General features: G+C 37.7%; 1 protein-coding gene across 4 annotated transcripts in view; it reads left to right on the forward strand.

Moving 5' to 3' along the window:
- RIMS2 (regulating synaptic membrane exocytosis 2) overlaps positions 1 to 17,748 on the forward strand; it is a 422,508-nt gene that overhangs the window by 298,184 nt on the left and 106,576 nt on the right. For 2 of the 4 annotated variants that reach the window (XM_063131026.1, XM_063131029.1), the window contains 3 exons: positions 519 to 692; positions 1,802 to 1,911; positions 3,222 to 3,254. In XM_063131026.1, the coding sequence (XP_062987096.1) occupies positions 519 to 692; positions 1,802 to 1,911; positions 3,222 to 3,254 (317 nt within the window). The remainder of the gene's footprint in view (positions 1 to 518; positions 693 to 1,801; positions 1,912 to 3,221; positions 3,255 to 17,748) is intronic. The other 2 variants (XM_063131027.1, XM_063131028.1) reach the window with 2 other exon arrangements.

A 17,748-nucleotide genomic window follows, 5' to 3' on the forward strand; every position in this document is an offset into this window, starting at 1 on the left:
TAAACAACAAATTGCCACCGAGCACTGCCGTTACATCTGAACAGGGCAATTCACTTGACTTGATTTGTCTAGTCAAGTCAGCATTTTGAATTCCCAGAATCATCGCAAAATAGTCACCACCTCATTTAAATGCAGAATATATAGTGAACAAACTGTAGCTCATTCCATTTTCGAGCTATTTAAAATTATTATTAGAATGTAAGCCTTTGCGGCAGGGTCTTGGTATTTATTGTTTTACTCTGTACAGCACCATGTACATTGATGGTGCTATATAAATAAATAATAATAATAATAATAATAATAATAATAATAATAATAATTTCATTTATGTACTATTTTTTTTGGTATAAGGGAACACACTTTTTTAATACACATTTGTTTGTTACCAAGAAGCAAACTAAAAAAAAAAGTTGTTAGAAATGTACTTAATGATGGTCATCTCCAAACCCAGTATAATGCATCATAATGCATAATTACCGATAAAGGTAAATTGAGCTGCTTTTTGACTAACATTTCAGGAATTGGGAACCTAGACTACCATATCAAAGATCCAGATCAACAGAACAGCGTCCTGTGCTAGAGCGGCCCAGCCCCCGCTCCCGATCCACTGAGCGTCCTGACTCAAACCTCATGAGATCGATGCCTTCATTAATGACTGGAAGATCTGCCCCTCCCTCACCTGCCTTATCGAGGTGAAACAGACAATCGAATCAGACTAATCCTGCCCCCACCAGCTCACTCTTTTATTTTCCCAAAAGCTCAATGGTATCGCCTTTCATCATTGGCTGATCACTAGTAGCCGTAGATACTAACCCTGCCAACGTCAACACACTATTTATATTCCGTTAGGGATATAATGGTGTGGCTGCCATTGTAATTTGTTTACTAACAATAATTAATCACACAATTAATTACATTTGTTTTGTGATTTCTCATTTATCAGGAATCCTGGGTGATTTCTCACACTAAAGCACCTCATAACTACCATGTACTTCTCTTGCAGAATGAGAAATTGTATGTGGTCATCAGACATCGCTTATGGAATAACCATCATAACATCAAATGAAACTTTTTTCAAAAAACAGTTTCTCAAATTTGATTGTACTAATTTTATGTATTAACCACTGTTTTAACCACTGTTTTCTCTGATTTGCTGTGTGCATGTTCTGCATTGTTCCTGTTTAAGTAATGTATTGTATTCATAATCAAGCAGTATTGAAATAAGTATACGCTTTCTATAAAAATTACAATGGAGATGGCAAATAATTGTGTGGAGTTGTCCAAATCAATTTATTTTCTAGCTTCTTTGCTTTTCAATAGTGGATTATGATAATTAAGAACAATGATGTTATTTCTTCATTTCATTCATTGAAATGTGTCTCTGTTTATTGCCTGTCATCAAGCTGAGTAAACACTGAATCAATGTGTTACCTGAATTCTGAAATCATACATATCCTTCTGCTGAACATGAACATATAAAACACATGCATAAGCACAATTTTCTGTGTCTCTCTTTCTGTATGTGTTAATGCATCTGTGTACATATATCCCTGCATACGTTTCCATAGATAAGTAACAGATGCAATTACGTAATCATATCATGTATCATCCTTTTGCATAATTTTGGTTCCTCCACCCCAGTTTATCAATAGCTATGTCTTTAGAAATGCATAGAGCTGAGCTGCCACAATGTCAACAGCGTTTCAATATGTATATAAACCATCCATCATTTATTTATTCTTCAGACATCTACGAATAAATGTATCTTACAGTTGATGGTTTCTCTTGATGTGTCCTATAGGTCACATGCTCATACGGGGTCTGTCCAAACAAGTCCATCAGGTACACCAGTAGCAGGACGAAGGGGTAGACAATTGCCACAGCTCCCACCAAAGGGAACACTGGAGAGAAGTAAGTGAGCTTTTGAAGTTGAAGTATAAAAGGAAATAATGTTTACTGTAACTTTGAATTAAAATCTTTGAACTTTTAAAGAGTGGAACTGGTTTTGGTGTTTTTTTGCAAGAGATGTGTTCTTATATCGCCTATTATTTTTTTAGCAGCTTTTAATACTTACTACTGATTTCAGTAATTATCATCACAGTGCCAGAAATAATATGTACAGTAGATCACAATCTGTCCTGTTTCCATTGCAACCAAAATTCTAGGTTAGAATTTTACCTGTAACGCCTTACAATGATGAACCCATCTTAAAAAGTTTCAAGAACTTATCAAACTCATTCATTTCATAAGAATTTGGAATTATAAAGGATCATAACTTGTGACACAACAACCCTATGAATTTTATTTTTAATTAAAAAAAGGAAGGTAAAATAGAGATGTGAATGTTAAATTTTGGAGCACATCTATGGCCCTAATCTTTAAATGAATAAAAACAAGACAATGGACCTCAATTATGAATGGCCACATATTTTATGCAATATCCTGTAACAATATTGTTACAGGATATTGTAACACTTTGTATCACATTGTTACCTCCGTTCCATCCAAAGGCTTGCAGGGAGATGTTTATTGGTGGCTATTGGAGAAAGAGGAGTACTAGATGCTAGTATGGCCAGTCAAATGGGTCATGCTGCATCTGCTCCCAGTTGTTATTCCTAGGTGAAGATGGCCCACAACAAAAACAGTCTGCCACCTCTGAATGACATAACACCATCTCTCCATTCTGAACTACATTCCCTCACCTGCAGCAAGACATCTAATCAAAGTAAGGGGCCTGAGGAATGAAGAAACTTGCAGCGCAATCCTATACATGTCTACTCAGAAGTAAGTCCCATCAAATTTAATGGGACTTGCTCCGAAATAAGTGGGCAAAGGATTGCAGCCTAACCTACTAAACAAGCCTTTCTAGATTTTGCCCTGGATAGTCAGTCATATCGTGGCAACAGCCAATTTTAAATGTGCCAGTTTCGAATCAGTCCCAAATCAGTTTCAGTTATGTTTCATTGAATCATGCTTTCCATTCCTTAGCTCCTATTCCAGATTTTTTTTAATGGGAAGTTTTATGCTCATAAGTAAAGAATGTAATTATTCAGATTTAGACTTCTCAGATGTTCCTACAAACTTCTGTTTCATTGCCCAGATGAGCACTCCCTTTTTTTCCTCTTCCAAATGAAGATACATTTTATATCTTTTATTAACATTCTGGTTTTTTTAACCCCATGCTTTGGTTCCCTTTTCTGTTTTACTTTTATTTTCCCTAGACAATGGAGACAAGGAGATAGAACCTTATGAAGGTCTGTACATAAAGACGGTTTTGTTTTCTGCTATAAGCCTTTTTCCAGGGGAGGCTTTGTAAGCAAAAAATAAACTCAGCTGCAATTGATATCTCTGAATGATTTTATCTTGAATCTTTAAAATATTTTTACATTACTCAGATATGTGCCCTTTTATTTTTGTAACACATCTATTGTGCAAAAGCCACATTTTGTAACTTAGAAACAGCTTTAGATATGTAATAACATTGACACTACTGATCTGTGTCTCAGTTCAACAGCTTAACATATTTACCTATATCATAGTAGATTAATTAGACGAATAACAGTACCCTTTGAAATTAAGGATGAGAAGTTGCAAGAGTTGCACTGAAAATTAATACTTCTATTTATTTTATTTATTTAAAATGATTTTAGAATGCCTTTAAGGGTAAAATAGGCTGAAAAGGAAAGGAGTTAAACATGGGCCTGGGGTAAATGTAACATGTGGTTCCAAATTCTGATTAATATCAAATTCTGTTTAATGTTGACCATGATTAAGGTTGGTGCTTAGGTAAGTTTTAAAGAGCTTAGCTTGGGCAGCGAGAATTAGCATGAGAGAAGGGAAGAAGCACCAAGTCCTGTACCCTACTCCCCATCCTTTAACCAAGATGTTGGGGTTCATTACATCTACAAAGGCTCAGTGAGCCAAGAAAATGTAAAATTATATCAATTGCAGTCCATGTTTATGTCACAGAAATTTAATATATGTTATTTTCCATACCCTGTCATGAGATTTTTTCATTTGCTGTGTATATTGCAATTGTAGAATTGAATATCATGAAATAGAAAAAAATGTTTGTTCAGAGATCATCATCCCAATTTGTACTTTCCTACAGTCTTTTGTGTTTTGAAAATGCTTGTAACACAGTTAAACATTATACGTCAGATGAAAAAGTAGATATTCCTGACAAAACATAATAAAGTACATTGTTGTATAAAAAGTAGATTTCTAACCTATAGAAAATAGTGCAGCAAGATTTATATAATGATTTCGTGGCCATGATAAAGTCATACTAACTGCCTACTAAATCTATATTATTGCATACATACATTGGCCATGATCGAAAGGAGCTTGCATTAGACCACTGGTTTTTGGAGTGGTTTTTTAAAACTTTTTTTTTGTAATATCATGCCATATTACAAACTGCTTTTGAAATTTTCCTCAGTTTCAAAAGAAGCTTGTCACGAGGCACGTGGGCTGCTTTTCAAACAGAATCAGTCCGAATGGTCTAGGTCTAGTTTCATAGGGTTGGATCCCAGACAAATGCTGGGAGAAGAGGATGAGCTTTTCTGTCCCCTTTTCCCTGTTGGAGGACCCTGCTGAACATAGAGGCTGCGGTGAGGGGGCTGAGAAGGAAGACGGTATTGCTGAAAATCGGTAGAGGCATCTTCCATGAGAAGAGCAGGGTCCTCTTTTAACATTGTAATATCATGGTATACTGCACAGTGAACACAGATTTGTTGCATGCTATATGCATATTTTATTTCAGCATCTAGCACATCGTTTGTACTAAACATGTCAAGTAGAATTAGCAGCTTTATTGTTGGCCTTAAAGCCATCATTGACTTACTGATATTCTGACTGGTACAACAAATGCCAATTTGTTGTACCAGTCAGTCAGTTTGTTCCTATCTTGGATGTTCTCATCATTGCTTCAATTTAATATGATTACTGCCTCAATTTCAGTGCTCTCTAGAGAATTTAATTTTTCTTAGAATATTTTATTAATCCCCCTCCCCCCAAAAAACCATTCAACATAAAACATACTAAAATGAAAACTGAAGGATGAAGTTGAAAGCATAGAAAATATTAATGGGTACATGTTAGTACATTCAAAGTAAGCAGAAGTCTTGACTAAACAGTAATTAACTACATAGATAGTTGATTTTCATTATCCTTGGTACTGAAATATACTCTTCAGTCCCATTTTACTGAAATGTCTATTCTAGCATACTGTAAAGAGAGACCAAAGTTCTAACAACTTTATAAGAATAATTTCAGTCAAGAGCTATGTAAATTTTGATTCTATGAGGCTTCCTATTATATCCCTTCTCCCGCAGTGTTGCTTGGCTCACCTGGATTGGGAGCAGATTGGTATAACTAGTTTTGCATCAGGATGTGTGAGCCCGCTAGCCATGGCAAGCCCTTCTTCTTTTGCAGTTCTGGGCAGTCAATGAAAACAGGAGGTTTATGGAATCTCTGGTAGATCACCGTACATGCTTGGTGGGCTGCCTTTGGCTTGGTGGGTCAGAATTTGCTTATCTAGAGCTATTGCTGCGTAATCATCTGTTGAAGTGGATAATCACTGTAATCAGGATTGTGTGGATTGATCTATGGATAGCGGCTTGCCTGGATGGATGCTTGACTTGTTTTGGGGATTGAAAATTAAACTGCAAGTATCATAATAGCAAAATTAAAATCTATGGTGTACCCACTTCTGGAATACTGTGTACAGCTGCTGGGGAGCAACAATGCCCAGCTGTGGTGGGCTTTGCAGAGGTGTCTGGTTGACCACTGCGGGAAACAGGATGCCTGACTAGATTGATTTTTGGTCTGATCCAAAAGGGCTCTTCTTACAGTCTTGGGAAGAAGGTTGGGGCAGAAAACCTTTTAGTTTCTTCTCTGTATGATTCTACCTTGATCTAACTGCTGTTTATGTCCAGAGACAATACTTTTTAAATATCTATCTACTCACAGCGTTGTTCATTCTGTAGCTTGATAGCAGATGGGATATAATTTTTATTATGTAGATTTATGTCCAAAAATATGAACACTGTCTCAGAAAAGCAAATTTCTTGATCAGAAGTAATTTTTACTCTATCGACAATATTTGTAACATGTTCATAAAGATTCACGGATCTCAAATAGTGCAGAGAAACAGTAAAACAAGATGATTGAGTAGAACATTGTGAAAAGGACCTCTTCATTAAATGCAATTTCTTGTCATCTTAAATGTAACTATATGTTGTTATTTATAATACTTTATCATCCCCTCTAATAGTTAAAGCAGGTGGTTGAGTGCTGACAGGAGCTAAAATGGGGCCACTGAGAATCAAGCAGGAGGTTTAAGTATGCTCAGGTGAGCCCTGAAGTATGCAGAAGTACAAAAGACATATTTTAAATAAAAAGGGTGGCAAGCCTCCCTCCTCCAAAAAAGTTGAGTGAGGACTGAGCATGTTCAGTGGCCTCCAGGAGCCACAAAATATTGAGTGTCAACTGGGAGGGGACCCATAGAAAAATTGCATGGTGGGAGTAAGAGAGTGAATTGGTCTACTTGAGCTGCTGGCTGGACCCATGAACAGGAGGACTCCTGTTAGTGAGTGAGGAAAATATACTGTAACATTTCCTTGCAAGCCTCATTTGTACTGTTGGTTAATTTACAGTACCAGGTGAATTAAAGTTAAATCCCATTTAGACTCTCTTATTAGCAATATACACATTCCTTATGGTACTCATTGTGAGAAATTGAGCAAAAGGTCCTCTATTACATCCTCTTTGAGAGAGGCAGGAGAGATATGAATCATTTTTAAGTTTGCTGGGTATGTACAACAATTCACTTTGATGTCTTGACTCATTATAAAATTATGACAGAACAGATAGATCCACTCTAACTGTCCTTATCTTCCGCTATATTTCTCAAAAAATATCCAAGGCCAAAAGCCTTTGCAAGGTCTGCTTGAGCCTATTTTTAGCTTAATGGTCCAGGGAATTTGTTAGACCAAAGGGTCTTCAGTTGTTCTCTTGTCATGTTCCTTGCTGCTTTTGACTGATGCTTCTTGCTTGGTGCCTACTGTATGGGTATAATTAAGTAGAGAGATTCCTGGGTCAATCTCGGCATTGTACATGATTTATTTATGAGGTGTTGTGACATCCTCAAAATCCCTGTCCCTTCCAAAGTTTTTGTGATATTTTCACCAAGACCCAGTGTCTTTCCAGTGCCCTGCCTATTTCCTATCCAGAGTGAGGAAATACATATTTCTATACTAATGATTACATAATGAAAGCTAAATTAATCAATTAATACAAGGGATGAACATTTGGCCCATGGAGGACGGCTCATGCAGTGGGACTTTCCCAACCCCTCCACCCCACTGCAGCCCTGAAATGCCCCTTCATTTACACAAGATGCCTCCCCAACTACTACAACCACCCTCATGCCATATCCCACACCATTTTGAAGGATCCCTCATCCCTGGAGATACTCTTCAGGGGGTACAGACAACTGTAACAGACAGAAGAGGGTAGAAAAGCCTTCTGCTCATACAACTCTGGTTCCAACTCCATTTTCTTTTGTACGTAACCTGGAGCTGCCTAATATAAAATTGGTGTATCTTGTACTGTGTTTCTTTAAAATTCCCCACATTTCTAAATACATTGAACATTGCATTCCTTTTCAAGACAAGAATGGTAATCATATTTCTGTCTACAGGGAAAGAGATTGCCCAGCATAATGGGCAATGTGACAGTTTCCTATCTTTTTGTACTATTGTGTGGGAGCTATATTCTGTGCATGTCACCATGACTCAGTATGTTTGTCAGAAGTGGAGAGACTGTGGCTAATGAAACTGAAATATGTATCCTATATTATGAGTTATATGATTGCATGGTAAATGCTAATTGTCCGTGTGTCCTGGCACTATTACCATATTGCATCATAGTACACAGAAAAATCTGAACAACTTTTTGTGAATATCATACTTCAGGAATTCTAAGCCAATTTCTTATATACTAAAGTATCAGAGTCTAGGAACAGCTGATTTGTTTCTCTTATCCCATCTTTCAACAGTATATTCATGTTTCTTTCATTTTCTTAGATTAGGTTTTTATTCAGGAAAGGCAATGATAATTTCATTTAATTTAAGAGTAAAATCTTAATAAAACTGATTTACAGTTTAATGAGTTCAAGTGTTTAAAGCAAAACAGAAAAACAATATTAGAAATTATAATTATGGTCAACTGCTAGAATCATTATTATGTCTTCCAGCTCCAAATCTAAATATTTGCAATTATTAACATTGAGAATGTAAAAGTGGTGTGGTAGTTAGAGATTAGGGAGAGAGTTCCAGGTTCAAAACCAGAGAGTTCCAGGTTCAAATTCCAATTCTCTCTCAATCTATTATACTTTACAGGGTTGTTGTACAGATAAAATTGGTGGGGAGGGGGGCACTATGTTTGTCATCCTAAGCTTCTTGGAAGTACAGTGGGATAAAATGTAATAATTAAATAGAAACAACTTTTATTGCTTTGCCAATTCATTTTTCTGGGTGTTAAAACTCAGTTATCCAGCACTAAGAATTAAGAAACTGAACACCCATGTGGTAGTGTCTAATTATGTTATTTTTACTAAGAGCTTTACATGCAGCTATTATATAGGAGAGCAGAATAAAATGTTATGAGCTAGGCATTATAGCATACAAATGCAAAAGAACAGAATTTGTATTATGTATTTTTTGTACATTTCTTCAGCAAGACCCCAAAAGATGCATGTGTGACAGATGAATAGCAAATTTTAATTCTACGACTATAGAAGGCTTAAGTTCATTCAGTTCTTCTGACAAATATATGCTCTCCCATCGTCTGGGAATCTACCTCTCAATTCAAAAACATCAGAGTGCAGCTCTCTACCTCTATGTATAAGATCAGACAATGCCTATAGAATAAATATGCGGCGTTTTAAGACTATGGGGCTGTCTATACGTTTTAAAAATACTTGTGGTGGCTGTGCAGTTGCACTGCATTGATTACACGACGCAGCAGCTACCTCACAGCCACTGCAGGGCTGCACATTAAAAAAGGTTGGGCACTTAGCCTGACTTTTTACACTGGAATGAGGTGACCACAGCCCTTCTGCCATCTGACCTCACTCTGGTGTCGAAGCGTAGGCATTCCTGTACAGATAGCGACCCCTGATTAGTTGCTGAAAGCCCGGGCAGAGGGTAGGGGGTGGTTTTCCCCAAAGCGGCAGCAGCCTAGCACCATTAAGGCAGCTTCTAGGATAGCTGAGTAGAATTTGAAATTAGGCCCATTTGATGCCACTTCTCAGTTGTGGCATAAATCAGTTAATTATTTTGAGACAGCAAATAATAGACTCAGGCAAATGGATGCTTATTCTGAATAAGAACTTGTCTTCTATCTCAGGTGGAGGAGTTATGCACCTCTGCAGCTTAAAGGGTTTTAGCACCTGGGAGAAGTAGAAAGAGTACATCCTGCAATCACATTCTCAGAATGTGAATCCTCATGTAGCACCATCCACACACAAGAGGAGCAGGTTTCTATAACAGCTGGTTCAAGGAAATCCCAAGGTTTGCAGAAGTACAAAACATTGCTAGGGGGGGAAACACTAAAGGAAAAGCAAAAATAGCGCAATGCGGATCATGAGTGCTCGGTGGGCACAGAATGATTACTTGTGGGATAGGAATGGAGATCCATGCGGAAAGATAGAATGGAGTATACTGGAAAAGGACATGGCTAGCTATCATGGTACAACACCAAACAGGAGCACTTCAGCCTAAACATTTTGTTACAGGTTCCACTTGTGCAATGCACTGTTGTTTTAAATTTGCTATTTTTGCTATGAATGAGCTCTTGTGGGCATGACATGAATGGCGATAGCTCCATGGCATTTTAATAGCTTTCTCTGCTGTGACACCCCAGCTGTGGAATGAGCTCCCCAAAGAGGTTCGCCTGGCGCCTACACTGAATTCCTTCTGTCACCAGCTAAAGACCTTTTTATTTTCTCAGTATTTTAACACCTAATTCAACTTAAATTTAAACTTTGCTGTTTTAATTCTGTATTTTAATCTATATGAATTTTTGCTGTGTGGTTGTATCCAGGTTGTGCTTTTAATGTTGAATTTTGTATTTGTGTTTTTAGACTGTTGGTCATTTTATTATGCTTTTCCTGGTTTTTATTTTTGTGAACCACCCAGAGAGCTTCGGCTATTGGGTGGTATAAAAATGTAATAAATAAATAAATAATAGCTGAGGCAGGATCAGGGTGAAACTGAAGCTTGAAATTTGACTTGAAATTACTCAGGTTGCAATTCTGTACACACTCATATGGAGTAAGTCCAATTGAACGCAGTTAAATTTACTTTTGTGTAGACATGTATATGATTGCACTGATGAATTAATTTGAAAACTTCCTGAAGGAAGTGATAGCTCAGAAAATGTAGTGATGGGGTTTTCTCCATTTTTAAATTTTATATTTCATAAAATATACTGCTAGAGTCATAAGCCAAGAACAAAACATGGTTTATGAGTCTGGGTAGCCTGGGGAGAGAAAAGCCAGAGTCCTTAGCTTGCATGTCATAGTAAACAAACAATGGATGGAAGTTTGTTTAACTGCATGCAGAAGGAGCTAAATAAGAACACTCGAGAAACATGCACCAGTATGCTGAGTCATTCATGATAAACCAGAATTCTTTAGAAATCTATTTTATTGTGCCATGCAAATGAGGCCAAGTGGTACTGCTTTTACAGAACTGCTGAATACTGAGACTGTCACACTGCATTACATAACATCAGTTAATGTACACATATTTGAAGCTTTCCTCTTCTTTGCCATTATCTCAGAGTGCATCTAGTACCTGCAAAAGGAAAATATATGTTGTAAATGTTGCCACTGAAAATGTGAAATGATCGAAAATTCAACACTGTAGTGCATATTAGTGTTTCTCAGGTATTTAGAAAAACTGACCATTTTTAAGGTGCCACAAGACTGGGCTTTTCTACATGAGGCATTTATCATGTGCTCATCATTCCCTATTCACAGTCATTTAACGGGTTCTTTAGAAGACATTGTTACCCTCCAGTTTGGCTTCTGGGTCTGGCCAGCACTTTCAATGAGTTTTTTTAGAGCAAGGAAAATGCAAAATTTAATTGTGAAAGCGAAAGAAAGTGCAATTTCCTCTTGCTTATTTGTGCGGTTCTGCTATACCGTAGTGCTATCTAGAGGTTATTTAGTGGAAAAGCAGGAAAGGAAATGTTCCTTGTGTGGTTGCTTGGATCTCAATTCTGCAATAAACCAAAAGTATATACAGCCAATTAACAGCCTCGTGTAGAAAAGCTCTTCATTATTTTTTCTGCAATAGACTGATAAAGCTACCCTCTTGAAATACAATACAATCAACATGGATAGTCTGACTTTCTTTTCTCCTGCTCAATATATTTGAGGCCAGCAGGTAATGGCATGCAGCCATTCAGAGTGAGGTGTTGTTAATACCTTGATGAGGTAACATCAATTGATAATCATGGTCAGCAGTGCAAATGGATCAGTCATGTTATGAAACAGAATGCGGGTAAATGATTGAAGCAAATTCCAAATATTGTTGTAACAACAGTTGATGAAACCTGTGACTTGAAGTGAGGGGACATCCATTGTCAGTAAGGCCTGGCATATAAGGACTTTCATATTCATATAAGGACTTTCTGATAAGACTTTAGTCAACTTTTTTTAGAAGCTGGGAAACAGCTAGAGAAGTAGTAGCACCAATAGATTGCAAAGGTGATGACTATATATTAAGGGTTTTATGTCATAGATACAATAGATTGGATATAGAATCCGCCTTCCGCAAGAGGAAGGGCTTTGTTTGCAGAAAGTCTCCTCTCTCCACCCATTTCTTGGGGCTCTCCCCTCCCCCACAGACACCACAGGTCACCCGATTCGACAGGATCTCCTGACTCTCTGTGTATCATTTTCAAGGGGCTGGAGGGGCTACTATGGGAAGGAATGAGTGGAGAAATCCACTTTCACCAGTACAGTACAGTTGATCCAGCGTAAATCTGGATCCAACTCAATAGATACATTTTTTTCTACCCTTTTCATAGTTCACCCAATTATGCTATTAGGCAGTAGAGCAGTGCTTTTCACAATGTCCCGAGTGCAACAGAAGGTGCTGAGACCAATAACTCCATGGTTGTTTGTGGGATGGGGTCTAAACCTCACACACAGCCTCTACTAGTGGGGAAGGACCCAATTCAGCATTTACACGCTGAGGCGGGGAAATCCTGAGCACAACTAAAATGGGATTAAGACCAATAACGCCATGGTGGTTTGCAGGATGGTGTCCAAAGCTCACATAGAGCTTCTCCTAGTGGGAAGGGATCCAATTCACCATCAACCCCCCATGCATTTATACACTGTTGAGGGAAAGGTGTGTATTTTGCCCTATTGACAATGCTGCCTTGGTCGCGTTAAGATGTTCCCAACCGCTAAAGACAGCAAGGACTCTGTACAGCACCATGTACATTGATGGTGCTATATAAATAAATAATAATAATAATAAGGAACAAAATAGCAGCTGTTTTGACTGCTCTTGCCAAGCAACTCATTAGGCGACGAAATTAACCCACAGTGACCACCTGATGACACAATATCCCATGATGGGTTAAATAAATCCTACTGTAGATGTAGGTTATCAGAATGGGTTAATTGGATGAAATAAGCCATTGTAGTATAAAAAAATTGACAGGCAACACATTAACCCACCATGGCTTCATTAATTAAGCCATGCTGGTTTAATTAATCCATCATGGGTTATCGTGATGTCCGAACCTAGTCAGTTAATCTATAGAATGTTCCATTACAAGATGTGGTAATGTTTTTTTAAAAAAAGATTAAACCAGTGATGGTGGATAGGTTTATGAAAGCTATAAGCCATAAGAGTTAAATAGAATTCCTTGTTCAGATTCAGCATGTATCTCAGTTATAGACGTTAGGGGCAAACAACAGAGGGAAAATTATAATCTCCATGATTTGCTTGTTAATTTCCAAAGTCTTTTGCCTAGCTACTGTTGGAAAGTTTGATCTCATATAGCAAGGCAATTTTTAATTTCTTAAATTATTAACTGGCAGTAAAGTAAATTAATTTTTTTAAACTGTGCGTTATCTTTTATATATCTTCTACCTATTTTAAAACATATTCTTTCCTTTAAATCTTGGGAATGGAGTCTTGCTAATAAGTAAGCCTAGATAACTAATTTAAGAAGCCTATGGTAACTAATCTAATGTATCTGTAAATGGAATAAATACATATTTTCCTGTTTGTCCCAGATTTCATCCCCTCCTTTCCTCTGTTGCCATCCTTATAAGCTCCTCTGGGCAGTATTCTGTCAGTAAAACACCATGCCCATTAATAATTAATTTAATTTATTAATTAAAATACTAATATTTTTTTTTTTAAAAAAATGATTTTGGTTATGTTACCTAGCAATTTATGTAATGGGAAGTTTCAAGGTAAACAGATTTAAATACTTGTTAATCCCATGTGTTCAATGAATAATGAACAGAACATAGCTTTGGCCCTGTCAATGATTGTGTACTACTTTAAAGTAAACTGCATCAGATGAAGACAGGTATCTTAAAGAAGTTACTTAATGTTTCTGACAAGCTCTGATTTCTTTTGATTTACGCTAGAAGTTACATGGGAAGACCAGCAGGAAAAGGTGAATGGTACAATAACTGATGACAAATCATTGCCGAAAAAGAAACATCATACTCAGCCAGGTTTGTCAGGGTTTGGAAAACCACCTGAAAGCATGAGACTATAAAATTGTTACATTTCATGCTTTTGTAATGAGTGTGTGCTTAATGTATCCTATTTTTTCAGTTTGTGATTATTATTATTTTTTAGTATGTAGAAATTATTTAGATTAGTCATGTGGCACAGTTTCTTTTTTAGAGTAGCAAAAATAGAGCCAATGGTGTTAGAATGCACATTTAATTAGAAAACGTGCTTGGCTTAAACTAGTATATTGACCTTCCTTTTAAAAAAAATGTTCCATAATTTTTCTCATAATATATATGCTTGAAAATCAGGAATTTAAACATGTCCAATACCATTAAATGACCTAAGCTATGTGGATTTTGGGGAGGTTGGGCTGGGTAATTTTCACTGTGGGTTGTTTGACAGAGACAAATGTATGAAAGGGATATAGAAATAGAGGAATAGGGTGGAATGAGGAACAGGAAGTGGTGTTTAGAGGTGAATGGATTGTTAGATTCATCCTAAAGTAGGATCCATCTTTCTTTAAGAAGATGAGAAAACAAGCATGAAGTAAATAAAGAATTCGAACAGCTAGAACTTAGCCATTGTTGTATGCGAAAGTTGTGCAGTCTAGATTTTGAACATTCAGAGAGTATATCTGCTGCAAATAAAGAAATAGTGAAGATTTAGCCAACCTTATGCATTAAGATGTACGTATTCTACATTGTAAGTTGGTTACACGACCTGGCTTTTCTTTACCGATGAAATAGATACCCAAATCTTTAAAAGTGGTACTGAGAGACCAGACACAATCTTATTTTCACCCACTTCCCTCAAATTATATTATACTGAGCAGTCATTTGCCCAGGAAGGACTGGTCAATTGGAAAATTCTTTCCATTCAGTTCTTTGTTTTTCCTTTCCTTCTCCTCCTTGCCTATAAAATACCTCAAGAATACATAGGCAATTGTTGATGCCAGGTAAAGGAATCTGCTGTAAAGGAATCTGCTTTTCCCTGTAATTGGAACTAAATGACCTCTGTGCCTGTATTCTGTCAAAATCTTCGTTTGATATGCCGTGACGGTGCTGCGTTTTTATGTGGGATATAAATGAAATAAATAAGTAAACACTGTTTTAAAAGTAGTACTATAGCTTTCTGCTCTGTGAGCTATTATTTTCTATCCCACTGACCCTGTTCCGATACTAATTCAAAACCGTCAGCGCCGAACCCCACCCACAGGCAAATGCCTGGGTATCTGTAGTTATTGCTTTTTTGAAGAGCCTCAGTGACCATTCTATACTCGCTTAATAACAATTAAGCAATATATTAAATTGCATAATCTGGAGACTGAGAGCCTGCTTGATGAGAGCTTGCCATGGTGCCACTTTGGTGCTGCACTGCTGCTAAACTCCACGTTTTTGCTGCTGTGGGGTGGTGGCAGGTAATCTCCGTGGAGGCAGCACAGGCTTTCTGTTGGCTATTCAGCTTACTGGGCCCACCCCCTGCATATTGCCTGGCTTCCAAAGCGAGGACAGATGGCAGAAGAGCTGTGCTGAGCTCACTCCAGCTGGAAAAGTCAGGGTAAGTCCCCGAGTTTTTCAATGCGGAGCTTCATCTATTTGCTCTTCAGTGGTTGCGAATCATCTCTGTCATGTAACCAGCGTAGTGCCAATTCACAGCCACCAACGGGGCAAAGACGACGTTTAGACAGCCCCTGAATCATTTTTTATGTTTCATCAAGATTTTGGATTTTTTTTAAAGATTACTAGTGGTCAAACATCCAGATGAATCAGTTATGCCTGGAACAGAAAAGATTTGTGGAGTATAAAAGAGGCACAAAGCTATTTTTCCCCCACTGTCATTTATAGATCTTCTGCACGTGCTTAATTATTAATGGCTTCATAGCAAATCCCTGCATTGGGGGTTTGGAGATGTGATACTAAAGATGCTTCATATACCACTGAAGATCTCCAGTGCTTTTTGAGTGACTCACACTGCATAACTGGATTGTGATGAAAGGGTAGCCCAGACCACTTGCACTTCAGGAGGAATTTTCTGGCTGCAGCTTCCTTGGAATGTGGGCAGTTGTCCACCCTTGTCCAAACTTTAGTAGTCTAGGGCATTCGCTACTGTAACGTGCTCTATTTATCGCTACTGCTGAAGAATGCTTTGATTCTTTAGCTAGGATAAGATTCAAACTCTCACCTGTTGATAATGATGTGTTAGGGAGTGTGAGGTAGTAGCTGAACTGGCAGCAAGAATTGTTCTAATTCAGAGTGCTCGTGATCACTTACAAAGCCCTTTATGATCCAGGTCTTATTGCATACTTGAGGGCAGGAGTGGGCACCTTGCAGCCCTCCAGATGTTTGGGACTGCATCTCACATCATTCCTTATCATTGTCTGTGGTGGCTAGAGCTAATGGAAGTATCTGGCAGACTACAAGTTGCCTAGCCCTGCGCGAGGGAGTGCCTTTCTACATATATTCACAAATTGAATTTCAATTGCCCTTATCCAGCATTCAAAGTGGGAACCACAAACATGAGCGGTGGGCCATCTTGTCAGCAGGCTCCACCCCAAACCACAATGTATTAATTATAGTGGCAGCTCAGAGAATCCTGTTCAAGGATTGAAACTTTAGTTCATAACTAACCCTGGCTTTCTGAGAAACAGACTCAGCCTGGTTCTTGCCTCCCTTGTGCAGCTCTAAGTGCAGGATTCTCTGCAGACATTCTAGTGAACACCTATAACTTAGGGGCAGAATCTGCCTCTGTACTTTCATTATCCACATCTTCAACAGCTAAAAAGGGCTGATGTAAAAGATTTATGAGAGTGCATAGTAGGCTCTATTCAATTTGACCCTAAAACCCCGAAACACTTTTCCATTGGAAATTTATCTGAATCCAAGCATACAGACTTGTATGAAACTCTTATTTAATCTCTCACTCTTAGAAATTGTACTTTTGTTATTACTGATCATGTCCTTTGACTTTATAGTGTTTATTTATTTATGTATTTATTTATTACATTTCTATACCGCCCAATAGCCGGAGCTCTCTGGGCGGTTCACAAAGTGTTAAAATGTTCTTGATCGATCTTAAATATTATCATGGGATATAGAAGAAGAAGTTGCACTGTGCACATTTACTGTGAACTCAGTGCAACTTACTTCCATTTGTTTATTTATTAAATTTATATACCGCCCCATAGCCGAAGCTCTCTGGGCGGTTTACATGTATAGTTTCAGGTTGCACTTCCAAATAGCTCTCAACATATTTACACCTCTGTTAGTAGATATGCACCTTGGTTACCATGCCTGCTAGCGTGCCACAGTAGGCACTCTTTTCCTTAGTTTCCTCTGCAACCTTTCCTATCCACCTTTTGTAGGAAATTTATCTCCAGGTTACTCTAGGACAAGAAAAAATGTTTCCAATATTAAATGGTTTGGTTATCCCTATAATCCAGATTCCATTAGCAGCATTTCCTTTTCTTCTTGAGCACTGAATACAGCGTCTAGGTCACAGGAATTTCCCACTGCCCCATGTGGGTTCAGTGTGTCTTCTGAAGAGCCAACACAGACAGCGGGTGCATCTGTACATTAGATTAAATTCAGGCCTCATGAATTCTGATAAGGTTTTTTTAAATGAGGGGCTTTGGGGACTCATAGTTGTTTGGGAATTTATGCTAACTTCCATAAGGGAAACGGAAATTTCCCCAGGACAAATATATTGCTTTAAGTGGATGGTTTTAATGTAATATTTTAGTCTCATTCTGTGTGTGCTTGGCTTGTATTAATTGCTAGATCAATAAAGTAAATGAATGATGAGAAACATAATTTTCTGGCAGAAATGTCAGGTTAGAGTCATGGATGCTCAGAGTTTTATCTCATTGTAAATCCAATTAAGGTCAAACTGCCAGTTTTCACTTACCTTGTCTTTGTTTTATTTGGTAATATTTCAAATTTATTTATGCATTTATTTAGAATAC

This window comes from Elgaria multicarinata, chromosome 7, assembly GCF_023053635.1.
Source record: "Elgaria multicarinata webbii isolate HBS135686 ecotype San Diego chromosome 7, rElgMul1.1.pri, whole genome shotgun sequence".
NCBI lineage: Eukaryota > Metazoa > Chordata > Lepidosauria > Squamata > Anguidae > Elgaria > Elgaria multicarinata.